General features: G+C 43.9%; 1 protein-coding gene across 2 annotated transcripts in view; it reads left to right on the top strand.

Annotated features, from left to right (window-relative positions):
- PRRT2 (proline rich transmembrane protein 2) overlaps positions 1-23,469 on the top strand; it is a 53,816-nt gene that overhangs the window by 4,905 nt on the left and 25,442 nt on the right. For both annotated transcript variants that reach the window (XM_073635976.1, XM_073635975.1), the window contains exons 2-3: positions 30-553; positions 20,916-21,048. In XM_073635976.1, the coding sequence (XP_073492077.1) occupies positions 131-553; positions 20,916-21,048 (556 nt within the window). In that variant the 5' untranslated portion in view covers positions 30-130. The remainder of the gene's footprint in view (positions 1-29; positions 554-20,915; positions 21,049-23,469) is intronic.

The raw sequence follows: 23,469 nt of genomic DNA, 5'->3' as shown, positions 1-23,469 counted from the left end.
TAATACTCTTATTTCTTCTCCTATGGCAGACCCGTCTCTTGCTTTCCTTTTTGGCATCTCTCTTCTGGGCTGACCACCCAGCAACTTTCCCCACCTTTTTCTTAAAACCTTTCCGCTGGCGCCCATACCCATGGCCACACCACCTGCAGACACAGGACCTCCACCCGAGGGGCAGACTACTCCAGAGGCCACAGAGCCTGTCTGCTCCACAACCGTGGTGGTGGTGGAAGAGCCGGAGCCTGTGCCGGAGACCAGTGCTGCAGAAGCAGAGGCAACGGTGACCATCCAGTCCAAATGCTCCTCTTTGAATGACCTCAAAGCCCAGCCAGCTGCCAATGGAGGACCTCGAGCCCCCAGCCTGACTGGCTCGGAGGGAAGACTAGCCCAAGCTGCGTCTAATTCTCCCAGGCCAAGTCTGTGCCGACAAGGGTCTACAGCCACAGCTAGTGTCGCAGAAGCGGAAAAGCCAAGGGACTATCTGCTTATTGCCATCTTGTCGTGCTTCTGCCCCATGTGGCCAGTGAACATTGTTGGCTTCGTGTACTCCATAATGGTAAGTCAGATGTATGTTTTGTCATAGATCTCCTATGTGTCCACTCTGTCAAAGAACTTTGTCCATCTTGTCATAAACCCATCACTTGTCTATCTTGTAATAGACCTCTCTCTTGACCATTTTGTCATCAACCACCCATGGGTTCATTTGTCATAAACCCTACACTGTCTTCACAAAGACCTGTCAATTATTCTAATTTGTCATTAATATCCCATGTTTTCATTTTTTCACAGACCCTACAGTACACTTGTCTGTCTTGTCAAGGACCTCTTAGTTGTCCACTTTGTCCTATAGCTCCCAAATGTCCATTTTGTCATAAAGCCTTTACTTGGCCGTAATGTCAAGAAGTTGTCCATTTACCCCCAAATGTCCATTTTGTCATAGATCCTTCACTTGTTATTTTACAGACCTCTTACCTGTCCATTTTGTCATCTTCATCCAGTGTGTCCATTTTCCACAGACCCCTTACCTGTTCACTGTTTCATTAAGTTCTCAAGCTTCCATTTTGTTGTAGACTTCTCAGAATCATCCATTTTCTTGCCAAATGAAATCTTTTTTTTTTTTTTTTTTTTGCTTTTACCACCATCATAATAGTTTATTGTCCATATGTCCATACTGGTGCATTCTTACAGTGTTTGCCTAGCAATAATTTGCAGGTCTTACGATCAAACCATCAGAAGGTTAGAAAAGGGATGATTGGCCACCTGATGACTATAGTTCTTACAAATGACTTCTGGCGCTGACAGGATCTTCTGTACTTTGGCAACTGGCAGTGCACAATCCTTGTATAGGTCACCTATAATGTTATTTCCCTGACAACCCTGGTCTACAAAGATAGAGTTTACTGCAGCTTTTCAGGAGATCACTCCTATGTTAGTGATGAGGATAAACCTGCTGTCATAACAGTTCGTTCTGCACTGTTTCCCATAATTGCCTATACCTCTGACCTGGTAATATGTAGACACATGGCTGTCTTGCAGGAGAACAAAGCTGCAGAAACTATTATGGATGCTACTTCTGCATTCTGTCCCATAATCCTCTATAGCTGGAACTGATCCTGCACCATAGCACAACTTTTGTTGCCTCTGGGCCAAATACAGTCATACTTGGGAGAGAGAGAACTTGCGCCCCCTGTCTGTTACCGAGAAGACAGCAGTATAACATAATAATGGAAAGAGATGCAGTGAGCTGTGCATTATAACAACGGTGTATAATGAAGACGTGTAGTGTTGGGATTGACCAAGCACATATGAATTAATAGAAAATGATGTACAATTACACAATTGAAAGTTGCTTTATCTATATGTTATATAATCTAAAATGTGCCCATATTTAAATATACAACTCAGTGGGCACTTTAAAATGAATCCAACGTTTTCAAATTTTAGAAAAGGAAAAACAAAAAATGGTATTGATTCCAGTGGTCCACCACATTTCATCCTTCTGACCCATGGTAGGAGGATTATGAATCTGACTGGTTGCTGTTTTCAAAGTGGACACTTTGCTGCAGGTTCCATGAGTCAGCACCAGCCGTGCCGGAGCAGGGAAGCCTCGCCGTGAAATGTGGCTTCTAGCTATGTGCATTGCAGGAAAGGGAGCGTTTGAAAGTAATTATCATTAAGTGCAGAGCTGCAGTGGCTGGGCCATAATAACCCATTCGTGACTCAAGCCATTTAGACCTACACCGCTTGTATTGTGGCTTTATGCTTTTTTGCCTGCGCTCCCCTCCCTCTGCATTTCCCCATCTAACACTACTGAAGAACTAAAAGTTTCTCAGAGTGTCCTTAATGCTCCAGTAACCCTAACACCTAACCTGCGTCCTGCCTGAAACAAACACGTAACCCCTAAATAATGTCTTAACTCCTTACCCCCACCCTTCTTGTAATGCTTATTCTGCCTCTAAAGTTCTCCACGAGCTTCTGAACCTCTCCTCTGCCCTCTCACTTCCCTTTGTTTGAAACAAGCAGTGCATGTTAATTGCGGTCATGTGCACTGCTCTATGCACACTACACATCCCATAGACCAGGGGTCTCCAAACTGCAGCCCAGGGGCCAGATGCGTCCCATTGCTTGCCTTGGGGCACTATTTCATCCACTGATACCAACAATGGGGCATAACCCCCCCCCCACTGGTACCACTGAGGGGGCACAATTCCTCACAACGATATCAACAATTGGGCCCAATGACACCAATAATGAGGTGTCATTCCCCCATCCACCATAGCGCAGCGAGAGAATTCCCCCATCCACCATAGCGCAGTGAGAGGATTCCCCCATCCACCATAGCACAGCGAGAGGATTCCCCCCATCCATCATAGCGCAGCGGGAGGATTCTCCCCATCCACCATAGCGCAGCGGGAGGATTCCCCCATCCACCATAGCAGAGCAAGAGGATTCTCCCCATCCACCATAGCGCAGCGGGAGGATTCACCCCATCCACCATAGCACAGCGGGAGGATTCACCCCATCCACCATAGCGCAGCGGGAGGATTCCCCCATCCACCATAGCGCAGCGGGAGGATTCCCCCATCCACCATAGCGCAGCGGGAGGATTCCCCCATCCACCATAGCGCAGCGAGAGGATTCTCCCCATCCACCATAGCGCAGCGGGAGAATTCCCCCATCCACCATAGCGCAGCGAGAGGATTCTCCCCATCCACCATAGCGCAGCGGGAGAATTCCCCCATCCACCATAGCGCAGCGAGAGGATTCTCCCCATCCACCATAGTGCAGCGAGAGGATTCTCCCCATCCACCATAGCGCAGCGGGAGAATTCCCCCATCCACCATAGCGCAGCGGGAGAATTCCCCCATCCACCATAGCACAGCGGGAGGATTCTCCCCATCCACCATAGCGCAGCGAGAGGATTCCCCCCATTCACCATAGCAGAGCGAGAGGATTCTCCCCATCCACCATAGTGCAGCGAGAGGATTCCCCCATCCACCATAGTGCAGCGAGAGGATTCCCCCATCCACCATAGTGCAGCGAGAGGATTCTCCCCATCCACCATAGTGCAGCGAGAGGATTCCCCCATCCACCATAGTGCAGCGAGAGGATTCCCCCATCCACCATAGTGCAGCGAGAGGATTCTCCCCATCCACCATAGCGCAGCGAGAGGATTCCCCCATCCACCATAGCAGAGCGAGAGGATTCTCCCCATCCACCATAGTGCAGCGAGAGGATTCCCCCATCCACCATAGTGCAGCGAGAGGATTCCCCCATCCACCATAGTGCAGCGAGAGGATTCTCCCCATCCACCATAGTGCAGCGAGAGGATTCCCCCATCCACCATAGTGCAGCGAGAGGATTCCCCCATCCACCATAGCAGAGCGAGAGGATTCCCCCATCCACCATAGCAGAGCGAGAGGATTCTCCCCATCCACCATAGCGCAGCGAGAGGATTCCCCCATCCACCATAGCAGAGCGAGAGGATTCTCCCCATCCACCATAGCGCAGCGAGAGGATTCCCCCATCCACCATAGCAGAGCGAGAGGATTCTCCCCATCCAACATAGCACAGCGGGAGGATTCCACCACAGTGCAGCGGGAGGATTCCCCCATCCACCACAGCGCAGCGGGAGGATTCCCCCATCCACCATAGCGCAGCGAGAGGATTCCCCCATCCAACATAGCACAGTGGGAGGATTCCCCCATCCACAATAGCACAGCGGGAGGATTCTCCCCATCCACCACAGCGCAGCGGGAGGATTCCCCCATCCACCATAGCGCAGCGAGAGGATTCCCCCATCCAACATAGCACAGTGGGAGGATTCCCCCATCCACCATAGCACAGTGGGAGGATTCCCCCCATCCACCATAGCACAGCGGGAGGATTCCACCACAGCGCAGCGGGAGGATTCCCCCATCCACTATAGCGCAGCGGGAGGATTCCCCCATCCACCATAGCGCAGCGGGGGGAATTCCCCCATAGCACAGCGGGAGGATTTCCCCATCCACCATAGCGCAGCGGGAGGATTTCCCCATCCACCATAGCGCAGCGGGAGGATTTCCCCATCCCCCATAGCACAGCGGGAGGATTCCCCCATCCACATCGGCTCAATCCAGCAGGTTGAAGGGAAAAAAAATGATATGCCTAACAGATAGGCAGCCCAAAGAGCCCCATTGCCAGGTCAAGGGTGAGGATGCCAAATTGTACCCTTTTCCCCCCACTCTTTCATTTGGCATTACAAAAACGTACACAAATTTTAAATGTTTATATACAAACAGTAAAAGAACAAATAAAATAAATAGCTAAAGAAAGGGAATGGAGTTAATAAAAAGAATTTACTACATTTTTAAATACCAATTTTAGGGTTAATAAAAATAAATTAAAACTAATTTTGTTCTGTGATTTGAATCAAACACAAAGCCTCTGCCTCTACAAACACAAAGCCTCTGCCTCTGCAAACACAAAGAACTGCAAATTTAAGTAAGTTTATCTACAAAGGATAAAAAAAAAAATGTTAAGGTGAAGGTGGACTGAGTTATTAGTTTGACAGCTCAGTGCTATAAAGTGCAGGAGATGGACGGGTGATGCAGAGGCTGGAGAGGCTCCTTCCCCAGCTGCTACCCTCCTCCCCCATCATGTACACAGCATGACGCCCAAGGCCAGTGCCACTTCTGCCTCGGCCGGGCCCTGCCAACGGCCAGTCAACACGGCAGGCTGACGACGCTGCTGATAATTCTCAATCACAGGCTTAGTGTTGTCAGAAGTGCTGTTACTGTAAGGATTTCAGGGTAAAGCCTTGTACACATGCTTAGATTCTCGGACGACCGAACGTCCATTTTTTGTGGCATGCTAGCCTCATGTTGACAAAGTGAAGAGGTTACTCACAATATGAAAATTTTTGTACAACAGAATACAACCCCAGAAATGACGTAACGCGTTGAATAGTTTTGTATGTGTTCTTTCGTTTCTGAGCATGCGTAGTCTTGCGCTTACGTTGAGTTCACATCCGACCAAAAATTTTATAGTCTGCACATCCAGCTTTTGTCTGCCGAAAAAGCAAAATCGGCTGTCGAAAGCACCGTACTAATGATCCGAAAGTTGGGAGACAGCTCGTCGTACGAATTTTTCCATCTGATTTTCGTACCGTGTGTACGGGCCTTTAGAAACATTGTAACAAGTTTTAAAAAAAAAACGATTTGCTTAAAAAAAGATTTCATTGAGGCATGATGTCACACGTGAAGAAAAAATGTTTAATGCCGCGTACACACGATCGGAAATTCGGCCAGCAAAAGGCCGATGAGAGCTTTTGGTCGGAAAATGCGACCGTGTGTATGTTCCATCGGACTTTTGCTGGCTGAATTCCCACCAGCAAAAGATTGAGAGCAGGTTCTCAATTTTTCGGTCGGAAAAAGTTCTGAAAATGCGATCGTCTGTACATATTCCGACGCGCAAAATTCCTACGCATGCTCGGAGACGATTCGACGCATGCTCGGAAGCATTGAACTTCATTTTCTCGGCTTGTCCTGGTGTTGTACGTCACTGCATTCTTGACGGTTGAAAGTTCAGAGAACTTTTGTGTGACCGTGTGTATGCAAGGCGAGCTTGAGCGTAATTCCGTCGGAAAAACCATCCAATTTTTTTCCGATGGAAAATCCGCACGTGTGTACGCGGCATTACTCTCCAAAGTTAAAACAGCAACAAGGGCAGAAGATTTAATAGATGCAAAGATGAACAAATGACTGAAGTTCTGCTTTAAGATTACTGTAAATACTGACTTTATTGGTTTTGAAAGTGTCCACCATGGAGTCCCCACCGCATTTATTCTTCACAGTTAGTGACAATCCAATCAGTGGCAAAGCTGATTCAGCACTTTTTGATTTCCCGATTTCCATGTAGGATCTGATCTACAAAGAATTGCACAATTTCAAAATCCAGGTACTCCGGATCCATGAATGGTATGGTGTTTGAAGAGCAGAAAAAAACCTCATGCATATATAGTCAGGGGAAGCCAAAATTTTGGCAATTCTCCAATTGTTTTGGTCTTCAAAGAGACTTGGTAATTATTGTCACAGTGCTGAGCTCCTGGCAACAAAATTAAATGATTTGCTTCATGTGAAGTGTATTGGAAAGCCACGGGCTCCGGGTGCAAAACTGAAATGTCAGACCTTCGTAGTTTAAGCGGAACGTCACTCAAAGTTGAAAGTACCATATATCGCTCATTCTTCTCCCCACCTCCACCCCCAAACATTTAAGTTTTTTTTTTTTTTTTTTTTACCTTTTTTGACAAGTACCCCCACCCACTTCCTTAATTCTCACCTAGGTGAGCATGGTGCCGCTCGTACCCTGTTTCCCCGAAAATAAGACCTAGGGTGATTGTCAGTGATGGCTGCAATATTAGCCCTACCCCCCAAATAAGCCCTACCCTGTTTCCCAGAAAATAAGCCCTACCCTGAAAATAAGACCTACAAGAACTTTAACTAGGGCTTATTTGGGGGGTAGGGCTTATATTGCAGCCATCACCGACAATCACGCTAGGTCTTATTTTCGGGGAAACAGGGTAGCACCCCCCCTCCCTTGACACGTCTCTGTGTTCCGCTTGTTCTTCCACATGTGCATGTGAGGAGCCAGGTGTGATTTCTTAGGAAGTCATGGCCAGCTCTCAAATCCAAGATGTCGGTGCCGGGGACCTGCAGCGGTGAAAAGAATCGGCTGTGGGAAGACTCTGATTTTTAAAAGTCAGCAGCAACAGTATTTGTAGCTGCTGGCTTTTAATCATTTAAAAAAAATGGATGAAGTTCCTCTTATAAAGTGTAACCATGCCATTGGTGAAAATTCCCGAACCCCCAACACTACCGGCCAGTCTGGCCATACGCCAGTAGAATTTTGTTCATTTTGAGAACCTTTGTTCAATTTTCTAATCGTTAGTGGGGGTCAAGTCAGCATTCGTTTTTGTGACCAGAGCGACAAAAAATTTTAAAAGAAGCAGGATGGAAAATTTTTCTTGAACAATCAAATTTCCAGCACTGAATGTGGCTTTCATTCAGTAAATTCTATCCATTCCAAAATTGAATGTTAAAAGCAATACAAATTTTCAAAGTATTTTTTCTAATTACATTAGTCAAGTCATCGAATGTGCTCTTGTGCAAAAAGTTCATTTATACTTGTGGATAGCAAAATATTGAAGTGTGGATAGCAAAATCTTTACACCCAAAAGTGAATGCCCCACTTTCAAGCCACTTACCAGCTGCTCTGACCCCAAGATGGGGGTCTGGCTGCACTTTATCCCAGTATCTCCATGGGATGGATGGATATCAGGACCCAAGATTCCATGATGGGTTAACATACAACCAGGATGTTCAACAGTTGGCTCAGCAAAAGGGAGAGACAAAGGAGGAACTCATAAGCCTCGTGCACACGATCGGATCGTTGGCCAACAAAATCGTGGACTTTTGTCCGAAGGGCGTTGGCCCAAACTCGTCTTGCATACAAACGGCAAGGAATTGTTGGCCAACAAATATGAACATAGTGACGTACTACGTTGTTTTTAAGCTCTTTACCGCCACCCTTTGTGCTCCTTCTGCTAATTTCATGTTAGTAGAAGTTTGGTGAGTGTTGATTAGCGCTTTTCATTTCGCATTTTTCATTTTGCACTTTTCATTTCGCGCTTTTCAATTTGCGCTTTTAATTTCATGCTTTTCAGTTCGTTTCTGAACGGCCGTTCGTCAACTAGCCATGTTGCGCAATCGGAGGAGATAACGTGTTATTTATTATTGGCTATGGAGTTATTGCTTTGGCCCAAGTCCAGTCCAGGAACAAGAGGAGGAGGAGGAGGATTTCTTGGACCAAAACTTGGTTGCTTTATTAATGGTGACCAATTATGTCATATGCCTTTGCTGCGGGGACTCCAGGAGAATAATCCGGATGATTTTCGGAATTATCTCCGGATGACGGACTCCTGCTTTCACCAACTCTTGGCATTGTTGACCCCCTATATTAAGAAGCAGGACACATGCATGAGGCTTTTATTTTATTTTTTTGGTTGATTAATGATTTGATTTGTTATATTTTCTATACAGAATTTTTGGATGCATAGAATGCACTTTTTGGTTAAGTTCTATTGGCAGATAGCATGTCTAATTTGTTTTCTTTTTTTTTAATGCACAATAAAAACATTGTGGAGAATAATACTTGGTTATGTGTTTTACTTCAAATGACAGTTTAGGAGTAGGCAGTTACATAAAAAAAAAAATACAATGTAAAATTGACAAGGGACACCAACATAGTTGTATCTTTGATCTTAAAAACTACGGGATAATGGTGCTGTGGCACCAAATAATAATAAAAAAAAAAATAATATTATTCTTGATATTACTAGAAAGAAAAAGAAAAATTAATTTGCAATAACTCCATCAGTATCACCAGCAAAGCAGCTTCATTATTATCCCATTAAAGAAGAAGAGAATTGTGCGCTGCATTTCGAGATTTCATAATTTGCCGCGTCACGAATGTTAATTCTCCATTACGAACGCTTCCGGCCCGTCCTTGCTTCCGAGCATGTGTGTTTGTACTTTGGACTTTTCTCACACAGAATTGTGTACACACGTTCGGAAAATCTGATAACAGACATTTGTCCGCGGAAAATTTTAAAACCTGCCATCCAATATTTGTCTGCGGAAAATCTGACAATTGTCCGATGGAGCGTACACATGGTTCGGATTGTCCGATCGTGTGCACGAGGCTATAGTGTAGTAACTAAAAATCCAGGCTCTTTTAAAAGGTAAGTTCACCTTTACAGAAAAATCTGTAAGGTGAACTTACACAGGTCCTCTGTAAAGGTGAACTTACAATTTATTGAAGGTTAAAACTACTTACAAGAAGGCAGGAGTAAAATCGCATATAAAACAATCAATCACATGCAGACACTGTCCCCAGCGGGTGTAATCACCGCTGTAGCTCCTCCCCGGAGGAACCTTTTGCACAAGAGCACTTCTCTCTTTCTTTGTTTCTGATGGACGTTACTGGATTATTTATGAATGTTTTTTTTTTAACACATTCTTATTTACAATTTTTGATATATATGAATTTCTTGCTTGATTGAATTTTATGCACTTTATAGTGATAGCGCAACATGTTTTTCATTCTTCTTAATATGTATAATGTTTATGTGGACATTTTGTGAGTGCAGCTTTCACTGAGACATTATTCTTTTTTACTACTTGGTGACACATCATTGAATGTACTGAGAATTTTCCAACAAATTTTTATATGTTTGTTCGAAATTCTACTAGTATTTGGCTATTGTACAATCTGATAGTACAATCTCCTTTAGATATACTATCAACTATGCAGTACAAGGGCCTGCCTGATTGGATACAAATTAAAAATATTGTTAAGTTTTGACCTCATATTACATATAGCACCTTTCCCCAATTTAGCAAGACTGCGGCCACACAACTACATGTCAAAACCTTCCCTGCCTGACCCACGCATGCGCTCTGTTAAAAGATATAACAATGGTAACAATTCAACGGTAACAGAAAAAAGGAGCAAACTGCGGTTTCCTCCCACACTCCAAAGACATGCTGGTAGGTCAATTGGCTCCTGTCTACATTGGCCCTACTATGTGTATGTATGAATGTGAGTTAGGGACCTTAGATTGTAAGCTCCTTGAGGACAGGGACTGATGTGAATGTACAATATATGTGTTAATTTGCTGCGTAAAATTGACTGCGCTATATAAGTACCTGTAATAAATAAATAAGGGAAGTTACACATTATGACATGTCACATTTCCCACCCTCATTTCATGGGACATAAAAGGCTGGGCAGGGGCAGAAGAGGCACCAAACTTGGGCACCATGCTACGAGGGGGCACAGCTGGGATGGGAAACTTCCCTGCCTCTGCATTATCCTGCACTGTGCAATGGAGTTGTCAAGCTGAAAGCGCAATCCTGTATATTATCACAGCTCTCCCCATGTAATTAGAGGACTGCGCTGTCAGCTTGATAGCTCGGGTCCTGCTCTGCATTTATCTATGAAAGAAATGAATAACTAAAATTGAAAAATTATATATATACATACACTGTATATATAATTGTAATCAAAATTAATTATTTAAATTAAAATGAAATAACTAAAATGAAATACTTTATTATTAAAGTATGTGTAATGTATTATTACTACATACATAATTAAATTAATTAAAATGAAATAATAAAAATGACAATAACCAATAACTACTGCAGCCCAGGTCCTGCTCTGCACTGACCTATGAAAATAATGAATAATTAAAAATGAAATGAATATATATATATATATATATATATATATATATATATATATATATATATATATATATATATATATATATATATATATGTTTTATCATTATTAGTTAATTAATTAAATTAATTCAAATTCAATAACTAAAATTCAAATATCTAAAATCTACTATTGCACCTTTCATTCATATATTACTGTATATGTACATGAATGCAAACAATAAATTAATGTGCAAACTAAAAAAAATATAAATAAAAAAGCTTTTTTTTATTTATTTATTTTTTTTAAACAAAATGTTAGCCCCTTATTAACCCTTAATGAATCCCAGTTCATTTTTATTGACTCCTCCATTCTCTTCTTCCTTTAGTTCTTAGTCCTTTAATTCTTTGCCGATTTTTGTTACTATTTCTAAATAGGACCTTGTTCCCAGCATTGACTGTATAATAATCAGGTGACCAAAACGCTTTCAGCAATTTCAGAGGAACTCTGAGCTAATAAATCATTACTCAATGACTCATAATGTAAATTTTTATATTAGAGAGGGAGAAGAAGGAAACATGGGTACGCTGTGATTAGAAATAAAGTGGACGCTGGTAAGAGAAGGACTGTTATTAAAATTGTGAAGGGTGTGGGTGTTAGGGAGGGAGGGGGGCTGTACCGTTCAATGTGCATTGTTTGACTTAAAGTGTTACTAAACGCACAACAGTAAAATCAGTCTGTATATTCAGTAAAGTATGCTTGTTATACTAACTGTGGAACCCAAGGGGTTAATTCTCTGCATTGTGTAAAAAGGCTGTATGATCCTGTCTTCTCTGATCCTCCCCTCCTTTCACTGTCCCCAATTAATCACCTGATAGAACAGAGGCTAGGGGGCAAGCTGCACATGCTCAGTTTGGTGTGTATTGCTAGAGAGTTTTCTTTTTTTTTTTTTTTTTGGGAGGGTGCATGTGATCAGCACAGGGCCAATCAGCACTGTCCAGACAGAGGGTCAGGGGTCCTGCAGCCTCATAGGACAGTCAGAGGAGAATGCAAACTCCTCCTACAAGCTTTAGCCAGACACTGATAGAAGCCACAAGACTGCTATATACTGCTGATGAGAAAAATGTATTTAGCAGTTTATATTTACTAAAATAATATTTCCATGTTCTGTGTACTGTGGGAGACCAGATATAGTGAACGCAGGGTCCTGGGTTTAGTAACACTTTTAAGCTAAGAAAATCCGCTTTTGGTAGCTCCCCCTCCCCCCATCCTGTATAGTAGGCTCTAATGTTGGGTTAGTATAGGGGGCATGTAATATGTAATAGGGAGGGGTACTTACCTCATTCCTTGCTTCCATGTGGCCACCCTCTCGCCAACATCCTCATATACAATGCATTCACCTATCCTATGTGTTCTGGTGACCGTTGTCAGTAGAACAGAAATTGAGGGAAATACCAATTTAGTTTGTCACCAAAACAGGAGGTGGAGGTAAATACTCCAATGGGGACACCTGTTCCTGGTGACAGTTTCCTTTCCTGTTGCATTGCTGAGGCAGGAAGTGCAGAAAACAAAAAATAAATAAATAAAGTGAGGAGTTCTATTAATTTCCCACATCTAAAACCCCAAAAAAGTCTATGCATACCCTCAACACTTAACACCTTAATTTTCTGTACCTTTAGACGCTAAACATAGGTGCTCAACCTACGGCCCTCCAGCTGCTGCGGAACTACAGGTCCCATGAGGCATTCCAGGCAACAAAGTAAATAAAAATGATTTTATTGATACAAATATACAAAAATATACATAAGGAAAAATCTAATGCAAAAACATTGAATAAACAAAGTAGTAAAATAAGGAATATACTGATGTAGAAACCGAATGTATATTCATGTAGTCTTCCACCTGAGCCTCTGAGCCTTTTGTATATTTGTATCAATAAAATCATTTTTATTTACTTTGTTGCCTTTAAAGTCCCACCACTTCCTGAGGGGTTATTCCTTTTTCTCCTTACATTAGGGATGGCGGCAACCCTTATGACATAATTGGATGGTATCCCCCTCTTTAATCCATGAGGCATTCCAAGCCGTCGACAGTTACAAGCATGACTCCCAAAGGAAGAGGCACGATGGGACTTGTAGTTCCGCAACAGCTGGAGGGCCCACAGGTTGAGCACCCATGGGCTAAAAGGTAAATCCAGCAGCTTAACTGAGTGGGATGGGTGTGTAGGGGAGTCACAATACCCTCTGCAGATCAAATGGCATGCGTCCATCCCATGGTTGGGTGGGGGCCAGACTACATCCCTCAGTCGTTCTGATCTGGATCCCCTCTGATCGCAGTTGGTGACAAGCGGCGGGGGGCTCAGCCTGAAGGCGCACAGCAGCAGTGCCAGATCTCAGCCTGCCAAGTGCCACAACTTGGTTTCAAAGGACGGCCGCTGTCAGAGGAAAACGCCATATCCAACGTTTCCAAAAACGACTTTAGCAGGAAATCCATTTTTAATTAAATGGCCCACTATTTGAATTGCAGAGATGGGATGAGAGTGACGCGGGAGACAATATAGACTCACATTGCAGCCGTTGCACTTCTTCTAGCGCAGGTTAGGAAAGCCGAGGAAGAATCCGGGGAAGCTGCAAACTTTGCTTTTCCTGTGCTTTTTTCAGAGAGAATCTTAAACACAAATTTTAGAGATGTTTTAAATTTTTTTTTTTAAATGCTGCAGATGTGTACGATCCTTCCAAATCAGGAACATTCTTGTCTTATAAGAAATAAATATAAACAATATCTTATCTATAGACAGTAGCAGGACAGGGAATTGGACCACCAGCCTCCAACGGAGCTTACAGTCTGACCGTCATCTCCAGCAACATTCAACAAACTCAGATCAGCTTCACTGGAATTGAAGTAAAACACATATTAGGAGGGAGCAAGCTCACACAAGGCTAGAAAAAAATACAAACTCAATGTAGCTTTGCAGGAATCAAATCCAGGACAAATACATACCCCTTGCAACTAATATCTTTTATGGGCCCCAGGACCCATAAATACTCCCTTGCAGGTAGCATCCTTGGTGGGAATCGGCCTTGGGACCCAGACAAACTCCATGCAGCTAGTATCTTTGGGGGGGGGGGGAGCATCAATCCCAGGACTCATGTATTCTCCATACAGCCAGTATTGGTATACAGTTTGGTTGTAAATCCAAATGTGAAATCATGAAATAAAGGCTTTTCCTGTTGTCTACTTGAAGAGATTCCCGTGTAAACAAAAATATAATAATATATATGCTGTATATTTATATATACGTTTTCTTGAATTTTTTTTAATCACTTGAATAATTGGTAAAAAAAAAAAATATATATATATATATATTATTATTATACGAAATTTATATAGCGCCAACAGTTTACGGAGCGCTTTACAATGTATAAGGGGGTATAATATATGTATAATATGTATAATATTATAATATAATATAGTATAATAATGTATAATAGGTATATATATATACATATATATATATACACACATATATATATATAGTATCCAAAAGTGAGTACACCCCTCACATTTTTGTAAATATTTTATTCTATCTTTTCATGTGACAACACTGAAGAAATGACACTTTGCTACAATGTAAAGTAGTGAGTGTACAGCTTGTATAACAGTGTTAATTTGCTGTCCCCTCAAAATAACTCAACACACAGCCATTAATGTCTAAACCGCTGGCAACAAAAGTGAGTACACCCCTAAGTGAAAATGTCCAAATTGGGCTCAAAGTGTCAATATTTTGTGTGGCCACCATTATTTTCCAGCACTGCCTTAACCCTCTTGGGCATGGAGTTCACCAGAGCTGGTGGATGTTAGAGACCTTGTGCTCCTCCACCTTCCATTTGAGGATGTCCCACAGATGCTCAATAGGGTTTAGGTCTGGAGACATGGTCAGTCCATCACCTTTACCCTCAGCTTCTTTAGAAAGGCAGTGGTCGTCTTTGAGGTGTGTTTGGGGTCGTTATCATGTTGGAATACTGCCCTGCGGTCCACTCTCCAAAGGGGGGGATCATGCTCTGCTTCAGTATGTGACAGTACATGTTGGCATTCATGGTTCCCTCAATGATCTGTAGCTCCCCAGTGCTGGCAGCACTCATGCAGCCCCAGACAATGACACTCCCACCACCATGCTTGACTGTAGGCAAGACACACTTGTCTTTATACTCCTCACCTGGTTGCCCCCACACACGCCTGACACCATCTGAACCAAATAAGTTTATCTTGGTCTCATCAAACCACAGGACATGGTTCCAGTAATCCATGTCCTGTGGTCTGCTTGTCTTCAGCAAACTGTTTGCGGGTTTTCTTGTGCATCATCTTTTGAAGAGGCTTCCTTCTGGGACGACAGCCATGCAGACCAATTTCATGCAGTGTGCAGAGACACTAACGAGTCTCATGACACCGGGGAGGAAAAATGGCTAATTGGGCCCAATTTGGACATTTTCATTTAGGGTAAATACATACATGTGAGGGGTGTACTCACTTTTGTGAGATACTGTATATAAATGAACCGTATATCTTTTTTTTTTTCTTTCAACCAGATATTCAAGTGATTTAAAAAAATAAATAAAAGAAACGCTAGAAACTGTCAATTTGTAAATGTGTAAATGCAACTTAAAAAAAAAGAGCAATTTCAGGCATCAAGTGAAATTGATCAGTTAATTGTCAAAGCTTTCCAAGAAACTCTGCAAAGAGAAAATCCACTGAAAGCACTTTAATCAGATTTCTATGTAATCCGCTACAGCAGATTCTAGAGAAGCTCCTCGCGGTACGGCACTTCAAACCCAGCGCTGGACATTAGGCCACAAAGGTTAATTGAATTTCCCAATGAGTTTCCATGTAACCAGCAGCCATGGCCTGTCCCTGAAAACTTATGGGGCATATATTTGACGCAGAGAATGTGAAATTCACCAAACATTCACTAGTGGTGAATAATTCACTTTACATTAAGACCTATGGACCACCTGCAGTGAATGTTGGGTGAATGTCATATTCACTGCTTTATATATATACGCCCCTTAAGGCATATCCTTTCACTTGAACCTATCCTTCCACCTAACCTTAAAGGGGAAGTAAACCCTGATGGGTTTTACTTCCTCTTTGTTTCCCTGCAAAGGTAAAGCATAATGGGCTACTATGCATCGCATAGTAGCCCATTATGTGTCACTTACCTGACACAGGAGCCTGCGATGTGCACGATTTCCTCACTAGCAGAGAGCGTCTATTCTTCACCCCTCTTCCGGGGCCGCGAACTTCCGGGGCCGCGGAGTTGCGTGACGTCACTCCCGCGAATGCACGCGTGAGCGGCCAGTCACGGCATGACCCCAGCTTGAAACGGCACAAGAGTGCACATGCGCCGAATACAACGGCACATGCGCAGAAGACAGCATTGTCCGGGGAAATAATAAATATCTCCTAAACCGTGTAGGTTTAGGAAATATTTCAAGCACCTACAGGTAAGCCTTAATCTAGGCTTACCTGTAGGTGAAAGTGGTCTGTAAGGGTTTACAACCACTTTAAAGTGCAAGTTCACCTTTACAGAAAATCTTTAAGGTGAACTTACACTGGACCCCCTTCCCCATTCCCCCCCCCCCCCCGGTCCCACTGTACCTGAGGCCGGCGATCACCCGCTAGGAGACATTGGGTCGCTGCTTTACCGGTCCAGGGATTTGAAATCCTTGTGTCTTTCTCTTTTCTTCTTCCCCGCTGACAGGACGGGCTAGGCAGGTTCTAATTGGCCGGTGCCGTGATTAGAGCCAGAGGCTCTAATAGGCTTCAAAAAACAGCCCACCCAGTTGTGTGACAATAGCAAATGAATATTAGCCCAACCCATCGACCGACTGACCCAACTGGGGCCATTGGAGCAAGTGTAAAGCGCAAGAGAGAGAGGGGATGCTGAGCAACGGTGCAGAGAGAGAGAGGGAGAGGGAGAGTGAGAGAGAGAGGGAGAGAGGGAGAGAGAGAGAGAGAGAGAGAGAGAGGGAGAGAGAGAGGGAGAGAGAACAGAGAGAGAGAGGGAGAGAGAACAGAGAGAGAGAGGGAGAGAGAGAGAGAACAGAGAGAGGGAGAGAGGGAGAGAGAGAGAGAGAGAGAGAGGGAGAGAGAGAGAGAGAGAGAGAGAGAGAGAACAGAGAGAACAGAGAGAGGGAGAGAGAGAGAGAGAGAACAGAGAGAACAGAGAGAGGGAGAGAGGGAGAGAGAGAGAGAGAGAGAGAGAGAGAGAGAGAGAGAGAGAGGGAGAGAGACGCAGCAAGCTGGAGAGGACTGCAGGCGAACAAGAACAATGCTGAGAACGACACACACAGCAAAAGGAAATGAAGGGATACACGGACAGAAACCAAAGGGAATATAACTGCACAGCCAGAGGGAAAACACGGAGAACAAAGACACGATCAAGTAACACACAGAGTATGAAATACTCAGACGGCGGTGAACACCACAGGAACAGAAGGGTCCGGCTTCTACCTAAAGACATGTTGCTCGAACACTAACACACAGGTGCAAAGGCTTAAAGCGGTGTTCCGCCCAAAAAAAAAAAAATTAAAAGCTAGCAGCTACACATACTGCAGCTGCTGGCTTTTAATAATAGGACACTTACCTGTCTTGGAGTCCAGCGATGTAGGCACCGCAGCTGATGTTTGCATCAGCTGTTGGGTGCTGCCGTCGCCATTGCGGGTAAGGGTACCCAGCAGTGTAGCCTTACGGCTTCACGCCATGAACCCTACTGCGCATGAGCGAAACCCCGCTCTTCTCTCCTACTGGCCCGGTAACAGGGAGAGGAGGGAGTCCCGCGGTGATGTCACGGGCCGCGGCCCGGACTCCCGGAAGTGGGAAAAGCTGCCAATTGTGGCACCGCAGGGGGAGAGGAGACAAATAAGCGGAAGTTCCACTTTTGGGTGGAACTCCGCTTTAATAATACCTAGGGTTAGGGCTGATAGGAGACAAAACCCGGCACAGGATTAATGTGTACGGAAGAGTGATGATGCTTATATCAATGGAAAGAGGCAGTAGACAGAAATGTCACTTAGTGCTCTGGATTGAGATAAGCACACACTATATAGCAGACATCACTAAATGATGGGCCGCAGTCCGAATCCGGACCAAGTCACTGTCCCATCTGGACCAACCATGGTCCCACCGTTTGGGAGCCCACTAATTCCTACAGAGGACTTTCCATGCAGGAATGATTAACTCACTTCACTTCAATGGCTGCACCACCTTTATCACCTCCCTTTAAAGTGGAGTTCCACCCAAAAGTGGAACCTCTGCTTATCTGTCTCCTCCCCCCCTCCGGTGCCACATTTGGCACTTTTTGGGGGGGTACCCTTTCCCCACTTCCGTCAGACCTCGCCACGGCAAGGTACGTCAGATGTTCAGCCCCCTCCTCCTCCCTCCTCCTTCCCCCTTCCCCTGCTGCTGGGCCAGTAAGAGAGTACAGCGCACTTGGCGCATGCGCAGTACGGACCCGGCTGTGGAGTCGCGAGGCTTCACTGCCGGGTACCCTTACCGGCAATGTTGGCGGCAGCACCCAACAGCCGATTGAAACATTGGCTGCGGTGCCAACATCGCTGGATTCCAGGACAGGTAAGTGTCCTAATATTAAAAGTCAGCAGCTACAGTATGTGTGCAGTATGTGTAGCTGCTGACTTTTGATTTTTGGAGGGGGAGGCCGGAACACCTTTTTAAGGAACAGACTCTACAATTTGTAATATGGACGATAATTAAATATGGAAAATATAAAATGTAACATAGATTTACTGTATGTGCACAATTTTAAATTTGCAAACTTTGCTTATGCTTTACCCTAAGGCCTCATGCACACTGGACGTTAAAATAACGTTATTAAAACACCCGTTTTTCAACGTTTTTGCAATAGCGTTTTTCCACATCAGCGTTTTTATTTTTTTTTTCAATGGATCAAAAAACGTCAAAAAATGCTGGTGAGCTGCGTTTTTGAGCGTTTATCAATGTTTTTTTACATTAGAGCGTTTTTACAGCTGAAAAACTCTTCTCAGAACCCACTAGTTTGTTGGGTTTTTTTTAAGCCAAAAAACGCCCCAGCCAAAAACAGCTGATAACAGCCTATGTGTGCATGGACACATAGGATAACATGATGGGGAGTTTATTGACTGTAGAAAAAAAAACATCTGAAGCCAAAAAACAGCTGCTGTAAAAACGTTCAAAAATGTCCAGTGTGCATGAGGCCTAACACTTAGGCCCCTTTCACACTTGTGCGACTTCAAAGTCGCGTGATTTTACCGTGATTTAGAGGCCATGATTTTGCCGTGATTTTATAGCAATTTTACCGCGATTTGGGAGCAGTACTACTTTGTACGACTTTGCCACAACTTTGGCATTAACCATTCTCAGCTTGTGCTTACAAAGTCGTACTGAAATCGTGTCTATATTATTCAGGTATGATTTGCATGCTACTTGAGGGTTTAACATTGAGGTCTATGGACATCAACTCGCATGGAAGTTGGACCAAAGTAGTGCAGGGACTACTCTGAAGTCGGCACGACTTAAAGTCGTGCCAATATGAATGGTAGTCATTGAAAATCATGGAGAATGACTTGTCATACAAAATCGTGGCACAAGTCGTACAAGTGTGAAAGGGGCCTTAAACTTAAAGGAGAACGCCACTTTAATTAAAAAAATATAGCTAATTGCTAAACAAGTAACTTCGTAATTTAATGCTCCCAAAAATTTCCTTTTTTATTTCCCACAAAAGCCGCTGTCATTTTCTTCAAATGTTTAAAAATTCTAAGCAATACGACAGCCTGGAGGCGTTCTGTAGTCCATTGGTATACCAAATGCCCCTGAATTGTCATTTCCTGTTACTGTGATTGGATAATTGATTTTCTCAGAAGTCTGCACTACTAAGACACAAGTATTCGTTTAGGTACCCTCTGCACCAAGAATTTTATTTTTGGTGAGATGCTCCCTAAGGGTTAACTACTTCTAAAAGGATGCTGATCCCGTAACTTTCATCGTCAGAACACTGAGATTTGCTCAGCTGGTTATAATGAAGGCTGACCCTAAAATTCAGGAATTTCTATTTCTTCAGAACAGAAAAAGGTCGGAATCTGCTACAACTTTTTTTTTTAAAAGCCTTGGCAATACAGAGATCACCCACAGAGGATTGTTTTTTCTTATCAAAAGTGGGTTTCTCCATTTCTGGAACTTGTGCTGCACAGCTTCCTCTATTTCTGTTCGATGTATCACCAATCAGAAGTAATCTGTTTATGGCCCGTACACGTGATCCGAATATCGTACGTCAGATCGTACAACTGTTGTTGCATATTAGTCGCAAGTGGAAAGTGTAAGATAAAGTCACGAAAATTCTCGTACGACAAAAAAAAAAAAATCAGAAGTGATGTCCTGTGTTATAATGTATTTGTATCGGACGACAACTATACTGACTGAACGAAAATCGTACGATCTGGAATCGTATGAGGAAAATTTTCGTGCATGCCCGACCGAATAATATCGGATGAACGGTCATGATCGGCTGTCGAAAGTGGTGTACACACGATCCGAAAATGGTACGATTCTTCCTCGGACGACCGTTTTCGTACGATGTTCGGATCGTGTGTACGGGCCATAAGGCAGGTCTGACTGGTGGTTGTATGATAGATCTTAATGGCTCTGTGTATGAGAGACAGCATTGAGCCCCCCCAGTAGGAGTGTCTGGGACTCTCTCTTCTGCATAACTACCTGTGAAGCAAAATGGGTTCTCAAATCACCAGATTGCTGACAGAAGAGCGTTCGGTGAACTGGAGAAGATGTGTCAGGATGGACTGGTGAAGCCCTGAGTGGAAAGGCTATGCAGTAAAGTGGAGGGGCTTCCAAGCTGGGGAACCCAATACAGACCCCTCTGCTCTCCTTTTTACTTATTTGCTAACACATATTATTGTAGATGTGTGAGTGATTGGGGATGGTAACTTGGATAGTGTGGTGACAGAACCTTCAAACTTCAGATGATCATTTTACAAATAAGGGGAATCCTGGGCATAAAGAATTTTACACCAACAATTTATCCATCAATATGAAATCCTCTACAGGGGAGGCATTGCAGAACTCATCTTGTTCTTCTTCATCTCTTACAGTCACGTAACAGCCTTCAGCAAGGTGATGTGGATGGAGCCCTGAGACTGGGCCGAGTGGCCAAACTGCTGAGCATTGTGGCGCTGGTGGGCGGAATCCTGATTATCACTGTGTCCTGCATCATCAACTTCGGAGGTAAGTGACACAAAGAACATATTCTTGCCTGGGGGATGACATGAGGGGCAAGGAAAACACATTTCACAACAGATAGATATATAGATTGGAGACGAATAGAAAGATACTAGATAGATAGATAGATATATAGATAGATAGATAGATAGATAGATAGATAGATAGATAGATAGATAGATAGATAGATAGATAGATAGACATGTAGTGCTGCCCTTCGCAACGCAGTCATTACTCACATATGAAAGAGGCCATCCCGGATGAGCCCCCATTTGTAGCACTACCCCCAGAGGAATCACTGGATTGCTTGGGTCCCTATGCCCTGCACAATTGATGATCTGCCCCATACCTGGACCCGAGTGACACGGACACACCTGGAATGTTTAGAATGGCTTCCATTCAAAGCCACTCATTGTGGCCTAATGTGTTGATCTCTGATTCGTCACAGTGGTCACATGATACAGACGGAGCAAGTCACAATGCATCTGTACCATGTGATAGCTGTGGCCAATCATAGCGTCACAATATCACACACTGGATGATGGTTGCTTATGACAGTGATATTCACGGTTATAAGCAATCATAGTGAGTAAAAAAAAAAATTCTGATCACCTCACTATGGTAACACTGTGCTGCTCTGGTCACAGTATGTAAAAAATTAAATCATAAAAAAAAAAAAGCGATAAAAATTACAACCTTAAAAAAAATCGTCATGCCTCTTACTAAATACCTTGGACTGTCTACTTTCCGAAAGGGAGGTCACTTGGGGGGTATATGTACTGTCCTGGCATTTTTGGGCCTCAAGAAATTAGATAGGCCGGCATTACATAATGATTGATCAATCTTCCAATAAATATACCATAGTTTGTGGACTCTATAACTTTCACACAGACTGAATAATATACACTGATTTGTGTTATTTTTTACTAAAGAAATGTAGCTCAGGATGATTGTGAATTAGAACAAATTGCAGCCTCTGAATGGATATAGGCAACATAGTACTGGAACAACAAGAAAACTAGAATGGCAGGATACTCGAACAGTCCCACACAGTGGTGGGCACAGAAGCCAACCGCCCACTCTATAGCAATAGCACAGAAGCAGCACAGGTATCCTTGGGGTTCTATATCACACTCAACACAGATGCAGTATGGCAGCCATGTGGCTATCAGCAGCAAAGTCCTCAGCCCAGCCTCTCTTGCAGGCAACATGGCACTGCCATGCGAGTCTCTAAAACTCTCTAGCACAAAAGCCTATATCTCTGTCATGGGCTCCAGGCACATGGAACTCAAAGCAGCTCATTGCAGCTCATTCGCCCAGTATCCTCCTGGGCTCCTGGTAGCATTATACAGCATTCAGCAGGCAGTCCAGGCAGCATGAGTGGAGACTACCTCCTCTTTCTCTGGGCTCTGGCATACTTAGCCTGGAGATTACCCTTGACCAATTGGACAGTGGGCAGGGCTAAAACTCCTCAGCCTGCAGTGACCAAACCTACCTGCTAAGCCCCCGTTAGCAGAGGCAGGCTGTGCTGCAGCCAATCGCAGTCTATCTTCGGTACAAACAAATGGCAACTGCCCCAACCTATAACCGGCTTAACGGCAAAGAGCACATGGAAGGGCGACACATGTCAAACAACAGCAAATAACAATTGCCAGATTAACTTACCAGCCAGCCTGCAACATACCGAATTGTCCTGTCCAACAGTTCACATTAAAAACAGGGGTTTCGTTTGCGCACATTTGCAAATACATGCGTAAGCTACAGAGACTGCGACAAGGCACTCCAGTATTATCTGCAGTCCTAACACCTTTGCTGCCATTGTGCTATTTGCTGGGTATCCTGTGTGCCCCTGTGCCTTTAAGGAGGAGTGGGCTCCCCCCAGGCATACCTACCTTCAATATATCCATTATTATATATGTGCTCCTACTATGGAGGCTCTCAAAATGTATAGAGTTAGGACTGCAGATAATAATGGGGTGCCTTGTCATAGCCTCTGCAGCTTATGCATGTATTTGCAAATGTGTGCTAACTAAACACCTGTTTTTAACATGAACTGTTAGACAAGACAATTCAGTTTGTTGCAGACTGGCTGGGAAGTTGAGCTGGGAATTGTTTTTTGGTTTTTGCAGTCCATCTCTGGCTTCCCTCTCCCTGTAGCTTCAAGTCCAATGCCAGGGAAGCAGCAACAGTCTGCACTGGGGTGCAATGTACTGATGAGCAGCCTAAAGGGACCGCCAGGGATGCTTCACCCCCCCCCCCCGACCACTGATGGGGTTTAACTCATTGATACTGTAGCTTGAGGCCCTTAAGTGGTGATAATTTCTTCAGAACATGTCTCTCTTGAATCACCTATTGATTGATTGAAGTAAGCTAGATCCATCATCTAACCCTTTGCTCTCTGGGTTCTGAGGCTTCCCTGAGGTCTGC

Source organism: Aquarana catesbeiana, linkage group LG06 (assembly GCF_042186555.1).
Source record: "Aquarana catesbeiana isolate 2022-GZ linkage group LG06, ASM4218655v1, whole genome shotgun sequence".
NCBI lineage: Eukaryota > Metazoa > Chordata > Amphibia > Anura > Ranidae > Aquarana > Aquarana catesbeiana.
This window is presented reverse-complemented; position numbering and strand designations above follow the sequence as displayed.